The sequence below is a fragment of the Ipomoea nil genome, unplaced genomic scaffold (assembly GCF_001879475.1).
Source record: "Ipomoea nil cultivar Tokyo-kokei standard unplaced genomic scaffold, Asagao_1.1 scaffold3314, whole genome shotgun sequence".
Taxonomy (NCBI): domain Eukaryota; kingdom Viridiplantae; phylum Streptophyta; class Magnoliopsida; order Solanales; family Convolvulaceae; genus Ipomoea; species Ipomoea nil.
This window is the reverse complement of record NW_017619742.1, coordinates 7,130,466-7,150,775: the sequence shown is the minus strand read 5'-3', so window position 1 is coordinate 7,150,775 and position 20,310 is coordinate 7,130,466. Positions and strand designations below refer to the sequence as shown.

General features: G+C 35.4%; 2 protein-coding genes and 1 long non-coding RNA gene across 3 annotated transcripts; all 3 read left to right on the top strand.

The window, feature by feature from the left end:
* The first annotated feature begins 9,311 nt into the window (after positions 1-9,311).
* LOC109169484 (dephospho-CoA kinase-like) lies at positions 9,312-10,597 on the top strand. The gene is made up of 4 exons (XM_019318366.1): positions 9,312-9,327; positions 9,677-9,759; positions 9,913-10,058; positions 10,555-10,597. Exons 1-4 carry the CDS (start codon positions 9,312-9,314, stop codon positions 10,595-10,597), a joined length of 288 nt encoding a protein of 95 aa, XP_019173911.1.
* Positions 10,598-12,173: 1,576 nt separating this feature from the next.
* LOC109169347 lies at positions 12,174-13,289 on the top strand. The gene is made up of 3 exons (XR_002052219.1): positions 12,174-12,392; positions 12,684-12,753; positions 12,921-13,289. It is a non-coding gene; the product is annotated as an uncharacterized LOC109169347 (long non-coding RNA).
* Positions 13,290-15,547: 2,258 nt separating this feature from the next.
* On the top strand, positions 15,548-16,717 carry LOC109169483. Its single transcript, XM_019318365.1, has one exon. It carries the CDS (start codon positions 15,548-15,550, stop codon positions 16,715-16,717), a length of 1,170 nt encoding a protein of 389 aa, XP_019173910.1.
* The last annotated feature ends 3,593 nt before the right edge of the window (positions 16,718-20,310 follow it).

Below are 20,310 nucleotides of genomic sequence, written 5' to 3'. Positions count from 1 at the left end.
ATGCAACACTTTTGTCAAAGACAACAGTTTTTACTTAACCGTTGTTATAAGTGTGTTGTCTTTGTGCATTTTGTGATAAGACAACACCACAACGACAACGGTTTTTTAAAACCGTTGTCTATGTGCGTTTTTTTTTTTTAAAAGACAACGGTTTTTTTAACCGTTGTCGTTGGTGTGTTGTCTTTAAGCGCACTAGAATACACAACACTAGAAAGACAACGGTTGTTTAAAACCGTTGTCTTTGTGCGCTCTTTTTTTATAAAAAGACAACGGTTTTATTTAACCGTTGTCGTTGATGTGTTGTCTTTAAGCGCACTAGAATACACAACACTACAAAGACAACGGTTTTTTAAAACCGTTGTCTTTGTGCATTATTATTTTATAAAAGACAACGGTTTTATTTAACCGTTGTCATTTATGTGTTGTCTTTAATAGCACTTGAATACACAACACTACAACGACAACGGTTTTATATAACCGTTGTCATTGCGCGTTCTTTATTTGTTTAAGACAACGGTTTTATTTAACCGTTGTCTTTGGTATGTTGTCTTTAAGCGTATTTGAATACACAACACTACAAAGACAACGTTTTTTTAACAACCGTTGTCTTTGCGCATCATCATTATTCTATAAAAGACAACAGTTGTATAAAATATAAACAAGGATTTTAACAACAAGAATCGAACCTCTGACCTCAAATATAGCAATTAAGGTTTAACCAACTTAGCAACACAAACTTTTATGTATCAAAGTGCAACATCTTGTATATAACTGGGTTGTTTTTGTGTTGTCTGTGAAAACCAAGACAACGATTTTATAAAATAGGTTAAAAATACCTCTAAGAAGAATAGAACTTAAGATTTCTAACATAATCTAACATCACAAACTAAGATAAACCCACCAAGCCACACTAACACTTATATACTCAAGCGCAACATCTAAGATATAACGAGTTTGGTTCTGTGTTGTCTGTGAGAACCAAGACAATGATTGTATAAAATATAAGTTAAAGATAGAACCCATGACCTCTAACATAACAAATAAAGCTAAACCCACCAAGCCACACCAACTCTTGTTTACTAAAGTGTTACACCTTATCTTTTATCTATAATTTGGACTTTCATTGTTTTTGTTACGAGATGAAAATAGATGTTTAGAAGATCTAGAACAAAAAATAAAATGTAAATAATTTTTTTTGTCCAAATATAGTGCATAAAATTTTAACAAAGAAATAATACAATTCAAAAGTTAATTTAATAGTTCTATTTTCGTTCATATTTAAATATAAAATTATTCACCAAAGATTTTATAAATCTATAGTATGGAATTTATGAATCTACAGTATAAAAATCTATGAATCTCGCGTTTTGTACCTATATACCCAGTACTATTTTGGGTCTAGTGACCCGGGTAATAAAGCTAATATTTTCTTACCATGTTCTATATCTATATCGCCCGGTTTATGGTGGACCCGGTCCCTATAAAACCATGAATATACCCGGCCTACAGGCACACTAGTCTAGTGGTCTCTAGTCTCTACAGGCACCCTAGTCTAGTAGTTCGATTCCTATGTATTCACACATCACAGAACTATATGTTCATAATTTGATAACTATACAATTTAGAAATGATGAATCAACAATACAGAAATTATGAATCTACAGTTCATATATTATGAATCTGCATACGTGTAGAAATTATGAATCTACTGTATAGACACTATGAATTTAATGTATTTAAATTATGAATCTACAGTTTAGAAATTATGAATCTACAGTAAAAATTTTATGAATCTACAGTATAGAAATTATGAATCTATGCCTATATAAATTCAGAGTTTGTAGTATATAAATTATGAACTATTTTGGACCTAGCACCCCAGGTAATAAAGCTACTATTTTCTTACTTCCCGTTCTGTACCTATATACGCGGTACATCCCGAGCAATAAAACTACTATTTTTTTTACCTCGCGTTCTGTACCTATATACCCGGTACTATTTTGGGTCTAGCGTCCCCGATAATAACGTTAATATATTCTTACCCCGTTCTATACCTATATACCCGGTTTATGGTGGACCTGATCCCTATAAAATCATTGAATATATATAATATACTTATTTAATTTGGAAAAAATGAAAGCTTATTATAAATTAAAATAAAATTTCGTTATTTTTCTAATTATATTAATGCATAGTATATAATATGTTATTTCCCTCTTTGCAAAATCAAAATAATTCCTTCAATTATATTATTTTCCTTTGCAAATTTTTAGGCGCGAAATTTCCCTCTTTGATAAAGTTTCCCGTCAGAACACTTAGGTCTTCTTTGCAAATTTGCCCTCTAAACACCGCCATCTCCACATACATTGCTCGCCTCTAAACACCGCCATCTCCTCTTGTTCGCCGCCAAGTGCTCTCCGCCGACCGTGCTCTCGCCGCCTCCAACCTCCGACGCCGTCGCCGCCTCCATCCTCTGCCGCCATCGCCGCCTCCATCCTCTGCCGCCATCGCCGCCTCCCTCCTCTGCCGCCGTCGCTCTACTTGAAGATGAAGGGCAATTACCATCGCTATTTGGCTGAGTTTAAGATTGGCAATGAGCGCAAAGAGGCTGTCGAGGACACTATGCTAGCCCTATAAAGCTACTCAGGTAAAAAAAACACAAAAACCATATTTATGTTTCTATGCATCTGGATTTAAATTCTCTATATTTTCACTACTTTTCTTGTGTTGTTGAGATCATTACTGGGGTTATTAAATATTATGTTTGCTTCTGTGTCATGACTCTTATATCCATGCCCTTGAATTGATGTTTTCTGGGATTAAAAGGCTGATAAGAAATACATTGGTATTCATTTCCGCAAATCAAAATATATGCTTCTATAATGTATTGGTCACTTGGTATTTCTCATGAGTGCTCCATTTTCTCTCCACCAACAGCTACAAGAACAATTTTGAACATTTGGAACTCCTTAAGCTTTTGGCAGATTGTTTTACTTCTAGAAAAGCAGAAAAAATGTTCCCCCAAGTTAGGATCTATGGAGAATAATGAGTTAAAAGATTCATCATTCATGTCAAAGCATTTATTATTTGGCTAATCATCCTTTTTCTGCTTGTTAAAATTATTGGAAGGAATGGATTTCAAATTGTTCAATTATCAGTGGCTCCTTTCTGTCACTTTTTTCTTCTTTTTCTTGTTTTTTTTTTTTTTTGGCATTATCTCTGAAATGCTTCCATTTAGTATTTATGCTGCAGTCTTTATTAAAGTGAGGGTCACCTAATTTGTCATGGAAAAGTACTTTGTAGGTTGTGTTTACTTTTGGTAACTTTTGTTTAGGGGATTTATAGAAAACAATTGCAGATTTGGTAGAGTGACAATTCTGAAAGCAGAGAAAGATGTTTCAAGTATCTTCACCATGAAAGGATAGAAATATTGAAGCATTTGTCTAACTTGCAGCAGGCAGGTTAACTAGAGAAATATTTTGATTTCCTTTTTTATGAGAGTTGATGTTCATCTCTGAGAGTGCCTTGTTACTTTGTTCAGTAATGGCTTTAATTGGATATTTGCTTTACAGAACCTAGGATGGTTTACCTCCTTGTAAACAAAATTCATATGTTTTGATTATATTATTATTTATTTTATGGATCTAGTAAAATGTCATTGTTTTCTGCACTATTAATATAACATGGTATCTGTTCTGTGCTTGGATGTAATTATTTAGCTATATGTGTTTATTGTGGAAAATGCTCATTATTTGTGCTCTGAATGTTTTATTAATATCCTCACTACACTTTTGGGCACTTGTAGTTTTGGGGATGCAGTTTGATATCATCTTGCTAGATGGCACTTAATCTATCTCAAGTTTTGATAAGATTTCTGATGTATTTTCTTGCTGATTAAAGTTTGTTGGGACAGAGGAGGCAGTACTTTTAGATTACTTGATTCATGAAATGCGGAAAGTTCTGTCTGCTGAATCACATTCTTTCCCCGTCTCCTTTATCTAATTTCTGATTTTCTATCAGGATTGATCCCTGCAGAGTCATCCCATGAATTGAAGATGGAAGTTAAAAACCTGAGGCACACTCTAAATGAACTCCATATGAAGCACATAACATTGACAGGTGAATTGCAGAGCCATAGAGATGCTGACGTGAAGAATAAGGCCAGAGAATTTCTTGCTGTCTAATAAAGCTGAAAATGCTGCCTTGAAGGCAACTGATTTTGGCCTCTCTGTGTTCATATTTTCTTTTCAATTTGTGACTGGTACTTCCATAGCTTATTTCAATCTCATCTTTTTTAGTTCTTGTCACACTTCTTCAGTTTACAACTGCTGGCCGCTGGATAATCAATCTGGTCACTCTGGGTTGGAAGCTGAAAAGGTACCGCATTTCTATCTTTGCTTTATTTTCATGTATATAAACTGTTTGATATATTGTGCCACTAGAGCAAAAAAAGAATATTTGGGTGATAATGTTCTGCAGTTTTCATAAGGTTGTACTGATTTTCCCTATTTAATTTTCCGCCTCTCCCTCTTTAATTTTCCCTTCATATGGACATTTAACCATTCAACTTGCGCATTTTAGAAACATGTCTTTGAAATTGAGAGAATTATCGGTGGTTGAAATCTTTTCAATTTTGAGCACACCTTACCAGATTCCCATTTCAATTTTGTCATATTCTGGATGGAATCTTCTGTCTTGTTTCTCTTCATCTTCCTTGTTCTTAAGTTTGTATAGTAATCATAATTAGGATGAATTATCTGTGGATTAATTATTTAATTAGGTGGCATTATCTTATCTCTAATACCACTGTCCTTGTCTTCAGTTCTAACTACTCTTCTTCTTCTTCATAGCCACAGCTTTTAAAAGCTCACCAAAAAGGAAGGGGAAAAAAGACTGTACTGATACCCAGTTAAAGCTCAAACAGGTAATTTTCTCCTCTTTCCTCTTCCCCCTCCCATGGGATTTATGGGTATGTGAAAAATCTTCAGTTCTAAATCTCGATCATGAATACCAAGTCATTTTCATAAGGCTGTACTGATTTTATTTGTGGGCTCTTCATCATTAGCTTGCAAATGAGAGTTATCTGGATATAGAAAAGCTGCAAGTTGGGTGATAATGTTCTGCAGATAGCTTTTTAGATTCTTGTATTCTTGGTACTATCATACTTTCTTGTTGTTGGTTTTATTGTTGTTAGTTTTATGTGGTGATGGGTGGATTGATTTTTAATTCCTTAGGTACATAAAGGAACATCAAACCAGTTAATTAAATGCAAATTTTCATCAGAATATTCTTTTTTTTTTTTGGATATGAGGGAAACCTCACAACCCTTTTGGTTAAATATAGAATTCAAAAATGTAAGAAAAATTATAAGTTGGTATGAGTGGCATTTGGAATAAAAAAAAAAGTCCAGTATTATACACCCAAAAATCCAAAGCTACAGATTTTTTATTTGACAAATTTGGGTTTAAATTAATTAACTTTGTAATTTAATTGGATGATGGACTGACTTAATAAGAGTATAAAGAGTAAAAATGAATTTAGGTGGAAGTGTGAGGTGTTATTATATGTGAGTTAAGGGATTTTGGACAGAATGTAGTCAATATTTGAATGCTTCTTTGTTGCTTTTTTTGTTGCATAATCATTATTTTGAAAGTTATGATAATATATGTGAATATAAATATATTGGCATCGCGACCACCCGATAATAATTATTTCTTTATTTTAGTTTAGAACAGTTTCATATGGACAAATATTACAGCTCTATACAGTGGTTAAATTTTGTCTCAACTCATAAGTATCTTAATTTGTAAGTTTAGTTTACCAGTTGCTTTGTCTTAATGAGTATTTGGTACAATGATAAGTTAATCCTATAATTGCAGTAGAAGGCTTATGCATTAACTTAAAACTATTTATTCTATTAGCTTCTTTTGAGTGCAGCAAATAGGTAGAGTTTCTCCTTGAAAACTATAAGTTGGATCACTGGATTGTTTTTATATTGTTTTATATGATACCCAACTATAACTCTACTTTTATGCTTTCTGAATTACTCCTAACTTATTTCGCATTTCATTGCAAATTTATTATATCTATACTAATTTATTTACTCACTTTTTACATGTAGTTCCAACAAGTTGATTATGATAAAGCGGTTATTGATCTGGTGCGTTCAGAATGAGCCGATATTCTATCAAGTTATATAGAGTAGGTATGATTTGACGTTGTAATCATTTAGACTTTGTTCGTAGAATTGTTTTTTGTAGTATTATGACTTGGATGATGATTCGATTAGAATTGGTAATGAAAGTATTTTGACTTGTTATTTTGAACCTTGCTTAGCTTCTTCAAAATTATGTAACTATACTTGGCCATGGTGAATGGATAAATTGATTTTTTTTATATGATTAAAATTTAAGCAGGTTAAAAATGGGTTGAGACAACGGTTAAAAACCGTTGTCTATTTTACAATAGACAACAGTTTGAAACTGTTGTCTTTTCTACAAAAGACAACAGTTTATGAGCGTGATTTTTAACAACAGCGATTTCAACAACACACAATAGACAACAGTTTATAACTGTTGTCTTTTAAAGAAAAGACAACAGTTAAAAATCGTTGTCTATGTGCATCACTTTTAACAACACCGGTTTCAACAACATTGAATAGACAACGGGTCAAAAACTGTTGTCTTTTCTAGAAAAGACAACGGTTAAAAACCGTTGTCTATGTACGTGACTTTTAACAACACCGATTTCAACAACACTTAATAGACAACGGTTAAAACACCGTTGTCGTTTATAGAAAAGACAACGGTTAAAAACCGTTGTCTATGTGCGTGACTTTTAACAACACCGGTTTCAACAACACTTAATAGACAACGGTTAAAAAACCGTTGTCGTTTCTAGAAAAGACAACGGTTATTAACTGTTGTCTATGTGCGTGACTTTTAACAACACCGGTTTCAACAACACTTAATAGACAACGGTTAAAAAACCGTTGTCGTTTCTAGAAAAGACAACGGTTATTAACCGTTGTCTATGTGCGTGACTTACAACAACACCAGCTTCAACAACACTTAATAGACAACGGTTAAAAAACCGTTGTCGTTTCTAGAAAAGACAACGGTTATTAACCGTTGTCTATGTGCGTGACTTACAACAACACCGGCTTCAACAACACTTAATAGACAACAGTTAAAAAACCGTTGTTGTTTCTAGAAAAGACAACAGTTAAAAAACCGTTGTCTATGCGCGGGACTTACAACAACACCGGCTTCAACAATAGAAATTATACCCCTACGACAACGGTTATTAACCGTTGTCTATGTGCATTTTTCTTGTAGTGCGCCCCCGAAATTGTATTTTGTATTGATTCAATTCTAAGATCATCATATTGTTTATCGATAGATTTTCCATATATACACCTACCTACGGCGAATAACACACATACACCCTCATATATCTCTGCTATGGCGACAAGAAATGATGAAATAAAAACAAAAGGGAAAGAGATTTTGCAAATCTTAAAGAAAACAGTGGTCGTAGTGAAATGGAGTTGCCAAAGCTGTACGTAGGGGTTGGCCGACATGTACAGAAACGTGATGGGATCCGTCGCCATCGTCACCCGTCGTATTTTGTGTGTGATAATGTATGTTCCTTATCAACAACGAGGAAGGTGAAACTCGTGTGACGTTGTCGCCACTTATCATTGGATCCACTACGTTACTACTAGTACTATGCCAGCCAGTCGCTGGCCTCGGCATTTTATGGGGCTAAATTTACCTTCATTTTGTTGATTAGTTAATTCTATTTTTACAATAGTTATTATGTAGATCTTGGTCCACAGCTGTGTAGATCATGGTCCAAAAATGACGTCATTTTGCATACTTTTTTTTTTTTTTTTAATTTTTTTCACAACCTACGGCAACATACATTTTTATAACTCATAATGTACATTATTCTAAAGCATAAAGTACATCATATTATCTCAGAAGTTTCATTATCCTAACACGTAAAGTACATTATTCTAACACGTAAAGTACATTATTTTAACACATTAAGTACATTATTCTAACTCATAATGTACATTATTATAACTCATAAAATTCAACATTTTGGACCATGGTCCACACAACAATTTTTCTTATTTTTAGTCCTAGATTTATAAGCATATCCTTTTATTTATTTATTTTTTCAGAACATCCCCATTGGTTCTAGTATTATTGTGGCATGTCATTCCCAACAAACTTGTTTTAATGACATTAAATATGAGGACATTTTGATCAATTCAGTTCTAACAGGGCGTTTGGTTGGGAGGAAGGAATTAAAGGGGAAATGAATATTGGGAAAATAGCATTAAAAAGGCATTTTAAGTGGCTATTTTGTGGTACAGTTATCAGTGGGGCCCACTTCTGATTTGGGTTGGGTCAAAGTGGATTCGGGTTCTTCGTAGTGAGTCGAAGAGATTGATATATTGTACGCTCAAAACGGATAATGGGTGAATGAGATTTTAATTCTCAAAGTAGACCCATTTGAGTTGGAAAATGAAGGAAAAAAGTGATCTTTTGTCCCACATCGGTTTGGGAAGAGGATTTGCCCCACTATTTATACACGAGCTCTTTTAAAACTTATTGAATGTATAGCATAGAGGCTCTTTCTCGCGCGCTTCTTAACATACTTTTATGTGCATACTTGATATCACTAGTACAAAATTGAACATAGAAGATTGACCTTAAACTACTATTGTTGAAAAAATGGTCAATTTTATAAATAAGTGATCAATAATCCACCACCATTGTTAATTGTAATGGTTGCCCATTATATTTTTTATGTATTTAAAAAAAAATTAATTTATAATAGGCAACCATTTCTAATAGAAATGATTGCCTAATATTAACCCAGATCTAGATCCGAAATCGTCTCACCGCACGCTGCTTCAACACTTCAAATCTTCGAACCACGAATCACCGGCTTCAACACTCCCACCCATCGCCCATCGCCTAGCTATCACCGGCTTCACGTTGCACCCCGACCACCACCGTCGCACACCACCAACTGTCGTCGCACACCCACCACCGCGACGCCGACGCCACAGCCGCCACCACGCCGTCGATCTGCACCCCTCCCTTGCCCTGCGACGATGGCGGCCTCCCTGTGACGATGCCACAGCCGCCGGCTCCAATCACGCGGTCTGAACCCTAATTTGAATGAGCTAGTACGTGATTTGCATAATTTTATTTTTATTTCTGAGCTTTATTTAGGGTTTCAACAGTATTTGTATGCATACACGTTTCTGTAAATGGAAATAACGAGGTAATATGGATATAACGTTGAGTATCTGTTATGCAAAATACGTGACTTCAATCAGCTCGAGCTGGAGCTAGGTGTTTCCTGAGGAGATTTTGCATGGTTGAATCTTGTCTTCTGATATCCAGTTAGAGCTAACAGTATCTGTTCTGTGCTTGGATGTAATTATTTAGCTATATGTGTTTATTGTGGGAAATGCTCATTATTTGTGCTCTGAATGTTTTATTAATATCCTCACTACACTTTTGGGCACTTGTAGTTTTGGGGATGCAGTTTGATATCATCTTGCTAGATGGCACTTAATCTATCTCAAGTTTTGATAAGATTTCTGATGCATTTTCTTGCTGATTAAAGTTTATGCACTACCTATGATAAGGAATTGCTTCAGGGAAGAGCACCGTCTCAAATCTTTTCAAGTCTCGCGGTATTCCGGTCGTCGATGCCGACATCGTTGCTCGTGTGAGTATCATTCCTTAATAAGGTTTCCACACTCCAAATTGTGCTCTGAATTTCGATCATTTCACCATTATTAACATGCTGCTAAATGTATTAGAAGTAAACTTAATCAGTGGTTTTGCGGAATTCATGTGACAGTTGTTTGTGATTATGCAGAATGCCTTGAACAAAGGCACTCGAGGGTGGAAAAAGGTAGTGGCTGCATTTGGAGAAGACATCTTGCAGGCCAATGGCGAGGTGGATCGTGCCAAGCTGGGTCAAATTGTGTTTTCTGATCCTGCAAAACGACACCTCCTTAATAGGTGTTTATTCATAAGCATTTAGTTGTGTTTTTAGTCTCATAATTTGTGTTTATTCCTCAAATATACTTAATCTTTATCATCAAAATCAGTTATCCTTTAGCTGCTTACTTGATTTTAGGGACCAACCATGATTATTGGCCTTCTTGGTTTGAACCGGCAACCTAGGCTGGTTTACCTATGGTCCTTTGCAGGCCAGGGTCACAAGGCGGGGTTAACCCAATGTACACTCAAAGAGTGGAATTTTAATGTGGCGTAATAACTGAATTGTGCATGTTCAATATTATTTGTAGAGTCATCGGTTTATGCATGCCAGATTGAGTTGGAATGCCATTGTATTATATTATTTTCTTCAAAGCACAAGGAATCTGTTTAATTGTAGCAAAATGTGTGAACTATGTGTTTGCATTGTAGTAAGGAGCTTTTAAGAATGAGTTGCAGAAAATCTATGAGAATACAGTGTATGAGCTTCTGAGATTTTGTTATGATGCATTTGTAGGCTGTTAGCGCCTTATATTTCATCTGGTATCTTACATGTTTGATTATTGTTTCTCACTTAATCTATCCTTTATGCACTACCTATGGTGTCATTTTGGTATTCTATAGCAGAATTTTAAATATTTTTATATTTTGGCTTATTCTTGCTTCAATTTTTCAGATTATTCGTTTTATTCCTGTTTCGATTTTATCTGAAATTGAGAGATATAGGTTTCTATTTTTTTTTTAAAAAAATGCTGAATTTGTAGCTTTAGCTCTTACTTATCGCAGGTGTTCAAAGTTCAGTTTCGTATTTTGTTCACTTTATTTTGTTGGTGATTAGCTTTTATTTACTTAACTGAACCTGCTTGAAGGATACATGTCATAGTAATAGAAAAGAAGATCACTTTGTATGTGCTTTAAATGCAGTTTGAACATGATACAAAGTAGGGATCCTATTTGACTGGCTGAAAAGTTTTAATTAAAATGGGCTTCCCTATACATAGAGGTGTCATCACACTACATAGTCAATGTCCCCACCACCCGGGGTTCGATCCTATGACCAACCATTTGAAATGCTAATAGAGGTGTCATCACACTACATAGTAGTTCGCAAATACAATGACCTAATTATTTTCTTATTTCAATTGAAAACCAAAATGGCTTGAGCTTCCCAGTTCCCACAAACCAATCCAAGTACTTCTTTCAGTTTGTGCATGAGTTTTGATCTTTTGCATTTTTTCTTGTTCTTTCAACTTAATTGTAAAACTTTAGATGATTTTGATAGGATATTACAGAATATTTGTCATCAAACTCATGAATGTAGTCCATAACTGGGGTACTCTAAGTTGTGAAGTCCTAAGCATGCTAAAATTACTTCTTTTACTTTTACAATGCTCTTTACTATGTATTTGACAATATCATCATTTCATGTATATATTTTTGTTTCTTTATAGTACTGACAGGGCTTTAACCTTTTTTTTTTTTTTTTTTTTTTTTTTTTTTTTTTGCAGTGTCATCTTATTTCCCATAGCTATGACCTTTTACATAACATGGTGGTTCATTTGTTTTGTGGATGGCTTCTTTTCTCCAATATATACTCACCTGGGAATAAATGTATTCGGTAAGTATAGTGGTTAGTTTGTGTTTTGTGTATTTCAGCAAGACTATTTCCTTTATATGTGTACCAGCATTACATATCTTCTTTTACTGTATTGCGAAACCGTTTAGCTCTGTCCTGTTCTGAGTAAAACATTAAAAAAATCAGCTTCCATAGTATTAGCATTATTTTGATTGAGTTCTGGAAGAGGCTGTTTTGTTTATTCTATTCATTTTTTGCAATACCTATATACAAAAAGTCTATTAAAAACTAGAATACCATGCTTTTGTAAAACATTACAATGGTGAGCGAAACTGAAAAGCATTACCTTCCGTGTAGCTTTTATATTAACGCATAGAAAATGACAAAAATCATTGACAATTTTTGCCATTTAAGTTTAAATTGGGAGACTAAAGATGAAAATGTATATAATTATGAGACTAATGAGTCTGTTCTTTTATGCTTCCCATATTTGGAAATTCAATTGAAGAATAGCTTTTTTTTTTTTTTTAATAGAATTGGTTCTTTTTCTGAATAGAACTCCAAGTAAGATGGTGAGAATGAGGCAAGAAAGGAGAGGAAAGATGAATTCTTGAAATTCTTCGATGCCTGTCTTTGATCTTGGTTCTGCAGCTTATGCTTGGGCTTATTTAACCATAAAATTGTTTGATTTCAAAGGACCTCTCTGATGTGGTTTTAGTAGGTGCAGGCATTGACTCAGTATCAAATGAACACAAGTTGGAGTTTTATAGTTTATGCATGTAATGACAAACAGATAAGTTGTGATGATGTTTTCTTTTTTAGTCCTAAGGTTTCTGTCTTCTACTCTTCTGTGGAGATGTTTATTATCTTTCGGTTCCTATCAAAGGTTGGCTTATGGAGGTAACAGAAATAAATGCTAGACCTTCTTAGATGTTAACTTTCAAAATATATGCTATGAACTTCAAATTGCTGATGAATGAATTAATGAAAGTCGTCCTAGTACCATGATATATGGAGTGTGATCAGTTCTATACATAAAGTGGTACTTAACAACTTGTATGTGGTTGCAGGTTCACTCTAAAGGTTTTAATCTGGATGTGGTACAGAAACTTGTTTCAGATCTAGAGAGAAAGTATAATGGTAAAGTTACCACTCTAGTTTGTTTTCCTTCTATGTTTTATGCTTATGCAGTTATACTCATGTCTTTATTACTTATTATATGTGTCAAGCTACCGCCTTACTTCTCTAAGGGGTGGGGTGGAAGGTGGAGGATTGACTAAAGGATTGATTTTCTTGTCCATGGGCAGCTGAAGCTACTTCACTGGAGATCGAGTTCTACTTTGTGGAGTACTGATGAGAAAACTTTTGAGACATGGATATGCCCACTTGTGCATGCTCTAATTGGATATTGCAATGATACTATTATAATGGTAATTTTAAACTGTGAAGTTGTTCTTCTTGGAGGATCAGTTTGGGAGATCTCCTTTCTGGTGCAAGACATATTTCTGATGCAATTATTTGTTGTAATTTCATTCTTTTCTTTTGTAGATTTTAATTATTTTTAATTTAGAATTGTAAATATGTAATTTCATTTATTGTTTTTTACAAATACTGTATTAATTTCATAATGGTTGTGTGAGAATTGCATGGTGCAAAATAATATAGTTTTAAAATTATTTTTAATTTTTTTTTTTTTAATTTTTAAAAAGACAATACGCGACCATTCCTATTCAAGAATAGTCGCGTATTACATTTGAATATACGCGACCATTCTTAGTCAAGAATGGTCGCGTATTACATTTGAATAGAAAACAATACGCGACCATTCTTGGTCAAGAATAGTCGCGTATTACCGACAATGCGCGACCATTTTAAAATGGTCGCGTAAAGTCCATGACTTTGCGCGAGCCTCTCATAGGCGACCATTGTACAATGGTCGCCTATTGTCTTTTACAATGGTTGCCTATCTGCAATTTTGTACTAGTGTATTAAACTCATATGATTTCATGTTAATTGGAAGCTAACTATGTGCATATTTGATTGTGATAAGTGCTAATTCTTAGTACTTTTATGCGCATACTTGATATCAAACTCATATGATTTCATGTTAATTGGAAGCTAACTATGTGCATATTTGATTCCTTTGTGTCATTTAGGTTATTTGGAGGCATTGGTTGTAACTTCATGTAAATTGGAGCTCAATTGGTTGTGTTTTGAAGTCATCTTGATAGAAAGGCAAGTTCCGGGAGTCATTAGAGGTAAAGAAAAGGAAATAAAGTGAGTGGAAGTATCATGACATGACCTGGGGACCCAAAGGAACAAAGGAGATGAAGAAATATGTATTTTGAAGTGAAAAACATGGGTCACGCTGGTGGTCACGCCGTGATTGCTAGCGTGACACCATTCTGCTTTGTATTTTTTTCTGTCAGGCGAAGTCTCGGTAATTTGAGCATATCTCGGGCTAGGAGTGTCCAAATAGCGTGATTCAAGTGACATTAGAAAGGAAACTCAGAGAGCTACAACTTTCATGAAAACCACAAAGGCTAGTTTGGACGTTTACAACGTGAAAAATGGTCTAGAAACCAGAGATACTGTGCAGAGATGCTGGTCACGGTGGCGGGCACGGTGTGACGTTGACCGTGACCAGCAGAGACCTGCGAGGCTTAGGCCTAGTCACGATGTAGGTCACGCCCTGACCTCCATCGTGACCAGGCATTCTGGAAGCAGTTAAAAGGACGCGATTCCAAAAGTATAAAGTATCTTTAGGCATTATTTTCATTTGTCTTTCAATTTCCAATCTCCCTCTACACCTTCTCTCCATCCAAACCCTTTAGAACAAAAAATCTATTGTATTCCATCATCTTTTGGAGAAGATTTAAAGGGTGATTAACGTATGTAATTGCAACTTTCACTTTCAGTTTCAAATTTACATTATACAAGTTCTATCAAGTTAAGTTCTCAATTTCTTACTTTTACATTTCACATAATTTGTAGTTTGAATTTATTGTTCATTACTTTAATTGCTTTTAGTTTATCAATTTCATTATGAGTAGTTAAACTAGTTAGAGATTTAGATTGAATTGCTTTGTATGAATGTCAACATGAATTAAATTAAAAAACCTAGGGCTTGCAATATATTTAGATTGAATTTGATTGTGAATTTGGTAAAATGTTTTAATTTGACTCTTGCTTGGTTAGGGCCCAACTTTGTAAGGGGATTTTGGATTTGGTGCTTCACCTATGAGAATAGGGATTCACCATAGCCAAACCTATCACAATTCTAACTCACTCTTAAGAAAGGGGAGTTGGAAGGGATAGAGCACACAAGGTATTTGATTAATTGCCTCATCTAGTCTCTTTGCCATGAGAATGAAATTAGAACTTAGGTGATAGCCCAATGACCATGAGAATGGCATTGGCACTTGCTAAACGCCTTCACTTTCATTATTGATATTTATTTGCCTTAGAATTTAGAACACTAAGAAGCATTTGTACATTGCTATTTAATCTAAGTCCTCTCTTTTATCCTTGTCCACTACTTAATCATTTAGTTGTTTTAAAATTGTCTCTATGCAAACGAATATTCCATTTTGGTTAGCTTTCAAACACTTAATAATCTTGTGTTTAACCCCATCTCTACTCAATTCCCTTATAGCCATTCCTAGAGGACGACAGTCACTAAAACATCACCACTAAAATCAACTTTCAAATGGCGCCGCTGCCGGGGAATGACATCGGTTTTGAGTAGTGAGTCCATTTGGGTTAACATGAGATAACATTAAATTAGAGAGTCTATCCCCCATTTAGTTTTTGTTTTGCAATTTACTTTGTTTACTTGTGAACTTTTGTCTCTTGAAATGAAACTACCCTCTCAAGCAACTACTTTTAGTTGCAAAATCTTTCTCTTGTCTTTGTGATTGTAGGTTGATCCAAGATGATGTTTTCTATGTCAAGATTCCAACAAGAGGATCAATATGAGGATCAAGGAAGCTATAAGCCACAAAGGAGATGCTATGATGCTCAATCTTTCAATGGTTACAACTATGGATACTTTGAGGACTATAGCTCACCTTCCCCAAGAAAATATAGAACTTCACAAGAGGAAAATCGACCAAGAAATCCAGCACCACTTTGGGCTCAATATGATGATCAAGAGATGGCTTATGATGATTATTACAATCCAAGGAGAAACAAAAGCCATTATGAAGAGCCTCAAGACCACAATCAAGACCAATATGAAGGATACGAGGACTACATACCCCAAGAAGGATACAATGATGCTCAATCATATGGCCCTTATCTAAGTCAAGCTCCACCTATAGAAGATGGATATCATAATGCTCCATCACAAAATCTCTATTCACAAAAAGCCTACCCTTATAACTCTTACTCCAAAAACATCCAACACTCACAAACCCCTCAAAATGAAAAATATTTCCCATACACTCAAGATGAATATTACCCTTCATACGCTCACAATCCTCAATACCCTCCATATTCTCAAGATCATCAAGACTACCCATACTACTCCAACCACTATAAGGATGAGGAGTACACGATGCAAGCATATGAGGGGGAAAGCAAGGAAGAAATGAGGAACCAGATCTTGGCAATGTTGGCAGAATTAAAACAAGATATGACTCACTTCCGACAAGAATGGAAGCAAGAGTTAAGTCAAGAAATCTCATCCCTAAGGCAAGAAATCGCCCCCCTAAAGCAAGAGACTAAAACCTCACTTAGGGATTTGGAGAATCGAATTGCTCAAGTGGCTATGTGGGCAAATGAATGGGAGAACATTTGTGTGGAAGAGATGAATATAAGAGATGGGGTGGTAGAGAAAGAGATAGAAGATGAAAGTGATGAAGATTTAGAGAACGTGTGGGATGATGAAGAGCTTTGTGGTGACACTTTTGAGCCGTCAAATGGAGTTGAGAAATTGGATGCCTTAGAGGAAGGAGAGTGTGAAAAAGGAGTTGAGGATAGCAAGGCAAGTGTTGATAATATTGAAGAGGATATGGAAGAAAATGTGTCAACTGAGAAAGCTAGTGGCAAAATTAATGAAGAAAAGATAAGAGATGAAAATTTTGAAATGGAAATAAAATAAGAAAGGGAAAAAGAGGAAGAGAACAAGAAGAGCGAGTATGAGAGCATATTCTTTGAAGTAGATCAATGTCAAACCTTTGAAGAGAATATGCTAGTATTGAGCTTTAGAGAGTTTGTGAACGCCCGACACTTGAGGGCGTATCTTGAAGAGCGAGTGGATGGGGTAAAAGGACTAGTTCTCATCCAAGTGTCCATGGATGGTTGGTTGTAAGTTGCGTCGAGCCATGGACGTTAAATGTGGCGCTTCTTGGGAGGCAACCCAATGTTATCTTACTTTTTATTATTTTCTTTTTCCATTGTTTGTGTGATTTTTCATTTGATAGGCAATCTCTTGTTGGATCGTGAACTTCTAGAAGGAGGAACTTTGGTGGAAAAGCAATTCACATCTTTCGACTATCATTCTAAGGGAGTTCCCTACAACTTCTACTCCCTATTCTTGCATGATTTGACCATGGTCCATTCATATGATTGCTACATTGTTGCATGCTCCACCCCATTTTGCCCCACCCCCATACTAGTTGCTTGCCTAATGATTTGTTTTGCTTGAGGGCAAGTAAGATCTAAGTGTGGGGAGGGTTGAGATTCTTGCAAATACCATGACATCCCCTTTGGAATTATGCTTTTGTGAAGATGAGGTAGATAGGATATGCATTTGAACGTGTGAATATGTTATTGTTCCTTTTACTTTGCAATTGTGGTAAAAGGGGTGTTATAGGCTCAATTGGTTGAAAATGTTTGGAAATCACCTCTTACACCATGTGAGATTTGCATAGGACCCAATTAGGATTTATATTTAGTTTGCATGCTTGTTTGCGGTTCAATTCCCCACTTCCATGGACCTAGGTCAATGATCTCTCGAAATGGGAGTGTATACGGGATAGTTTTGTGAAATGTAAGGTGGTATGACCTGGAATGAATTTTCTCGGTGTGGCACAGGGCAAAAGGAGAGATTTTTCTTTAAGTGAGATGTGTGATTCCCTACTCCCAATGAAAAAGGCAAGAGGGGTTGAAAAAAGTAAGAGTCAATGGAAAAAGCTAAAAAAGACTTTAAGCTATCCTTGCATGAGAGGGAAAACATGAGGTGAGCCATCTCGTAGGTGATATGAACCTAGTCCAAGATTCAAATAAGATGGAATATCGTCCCAAGAATGCTCTCAAAGTAAAGATAGAGATGGATCAAAATACCTTAGACCTCACGAAAAACCCTTTGTCTCGAATCCTCAAAGACTTAGAAGAATCTCATGTAGCTTCAAGTACCTCGATGATGCAATCTTCAATCAACTAGAGTCGGATCTAGTTTCCTTCGATTCAAGAACAAGTCCACGAACCTAAATCTAAGGTTGAAGAAAGGAAGATTGATTCGAGTCCACGAATCAATTTGCTAGTCGAGTCCACGACTAGCTACTAATTGAGTCCACAATTAGCCATAAGGTTTCTTACACAAGTGTAAAGAAAAACTTAAGAATTTTATTGATTTAAAGCCTTTGTTAAGTAACCTCCAAATAAATACTGTAAATATCAACAAAAATTTCGGACCAAGAGGATCCACACAACCCCTTCAAAACAGAAACAAGAATTTCAAGAATCACCTAGAAAAACAGAAACGCTGCCCTTACTTCGAAGATCAATATCTCAATGACCGTAAGGAATTAGCAAGCGTATAATATATCAATAGAACTCCCCAGAAGAGATCTAAAACATATAAAAATTTCAGATAAAACTAACCAGTGGATCTCGAGATATAGGTCATTCTTTGAAACTGGTCACAGAACGTGGAAATCTGGACAGGGTGTGATTACGACGAGATTGCACGTAAATGCGCTTTGGATTTAGGTAAGGGTGAGATGGGGTTGTTTTCTTGACAGAATTTATGGTAATATGGTGCTTAGGAGGTGTGAGGTCTCGTTGATATTGGACGGGAAAAAGGGAAAACTCTTTTGGGATTGGTTTTCAAGAAACTGGAGAACATGTATCAAGATTCAAGAACACAATCAAGAATGCAAAGGAAATTTTTTTTAGGGTTTTTTATGAATAAGACACAAAAAAAAAAGTAGTATGTAAGATAAGAATGAGATAAACCTAGGCTCTGAATACCAAATTGATAATGAGATAAACCTAGACTCTGAATACCAAATTGATATGAACCTAGTCCAAGATTCAAATAAGATGGAATATCGTCCCAAGAATGCTCTCAAAGTAAAGATAGAGATGGATCAAAATACCTTAGACCTCATGAGAAACCCTTTGTCTCGAATCCTCAAAGACTTAGAAGAATCCCATGTAGCTTCAAGTACCTTGATGTTGCAATCTTCAATCAACTAGAGTCGGATCTAGTTTCTTTCGATTCAAGAACGAGTCCACGAACCTAATCTAGAAAGCAAGTAAATATAGTCCTATTTAGAAAGGGATTTAAGGAATCCTTTTCTAGATACAAAAAGAGTCCTAAACCTAATCTAGAAAGCAAGTAAATATAGTCTTATTTAGAAAGGGATTTAAGGAATCCTTTCTAAATACAAACTAGTGTTTTCTCTTTAATTCCAAACAATTTAAAATAATGATGACCACAAATAATAAAGCTGATTTGGGCCTTGGATCTTGTGATTGACCCAATTTGTACTCTTAATGGATCTTCATTATGTTGGGCTGCATCATCCTCCCCTTCTTGAAAAATGATTCGACCTCGAATCTTCTATACATTGTCTTCGATCTGTGACATCACTTGAAATGGGTCACTTATAATACTTTCCTCTATCGAATGGAATTTTTATTGGGCTTTCTTGTTTCTTCCACCATTGATGCTTTAAGGATGTAGTTATGGGCCTTGTGATAAGCCCACTATTTACCCTTACTGGATTCCATGTGTACTGGTTCCTATTATTAGGATTCAAGTAACCATTGCACAAACTTCAAAAAAGCGTAGAGCTCTACGTGAAGGTGGTTGACTTGACGAGGTCTCCTAGAGATGATTAGAAAAAAGAGAGAATCTCACGCTAAGCCAAAACACGTGGAGCGGCTTGTGTCACACCATCACACTGACTAAATGGGTCTTTGGGGCCAAATGAGGCAAAGTTGGAGAGCCCGTGTGCATCGTTCCCATTAGTTGGCTCGGCTTTTTAGGCATGTGGAAGTTGAGGATTGAATCATTTCTTTGCTTGTGAATATATGTGTGTTTGAGAGAAATTCCATGTAAAACAATGAGTGAACTTGGGGTTTTAGGGTCCTTACATTTTGATCCAAGTGAGAGTATCACATTCACTTCACCACTGTTGCAAAGTAGGAAGAGGAACAACATATGTATGATTTCTTGGGCATAGCTCATTTACTTGATCTTTAGAATTGTGTGATTGCTTTTGATGATGCCTGGTAATTCAATCTGCTTAACTTGGTTTTGTCTTGCTTGAGGGCAAGCAAGGTCTAAGTGTGGGGAGATTTGATAAGTGCTAATTCTTAGTACTTTTATGTGCATAATTGACATCAAACTCATATGATTTCATGTTAATTGGAAGCTAAATATGTGCATATATATTTGATTCCTTTGTGTCATTTAGGTTATTTGGAGGCATTGATTGTAACTTCATGTAAATTGGAGCTCAA

Coding starts and splice junctions, on each gene's coding strand:
- LOC109169484 (XM_019318366.1), top strand. Junction 9,760..9,912: donor ATGCCGACATCGTTGCTCGT/GTGAGTATCATT, acceptor GTGATTATGCAG/AATGCCTTGAACAAAGGCAC. Junction 10,059..10,554: donor AAACGACACCTCCTTAATAG/GTGTTTATTCAT, acceptor ATGCATTTGTAG/GCTGTTAGCGCCTTATATTT.
- LOC109169483 (XM_019318365.1), top strand. CDS start 15,548: ATGATGTTTTCTATGTCAAGATTCCAACAAGAGGATCAATATGAGGAT.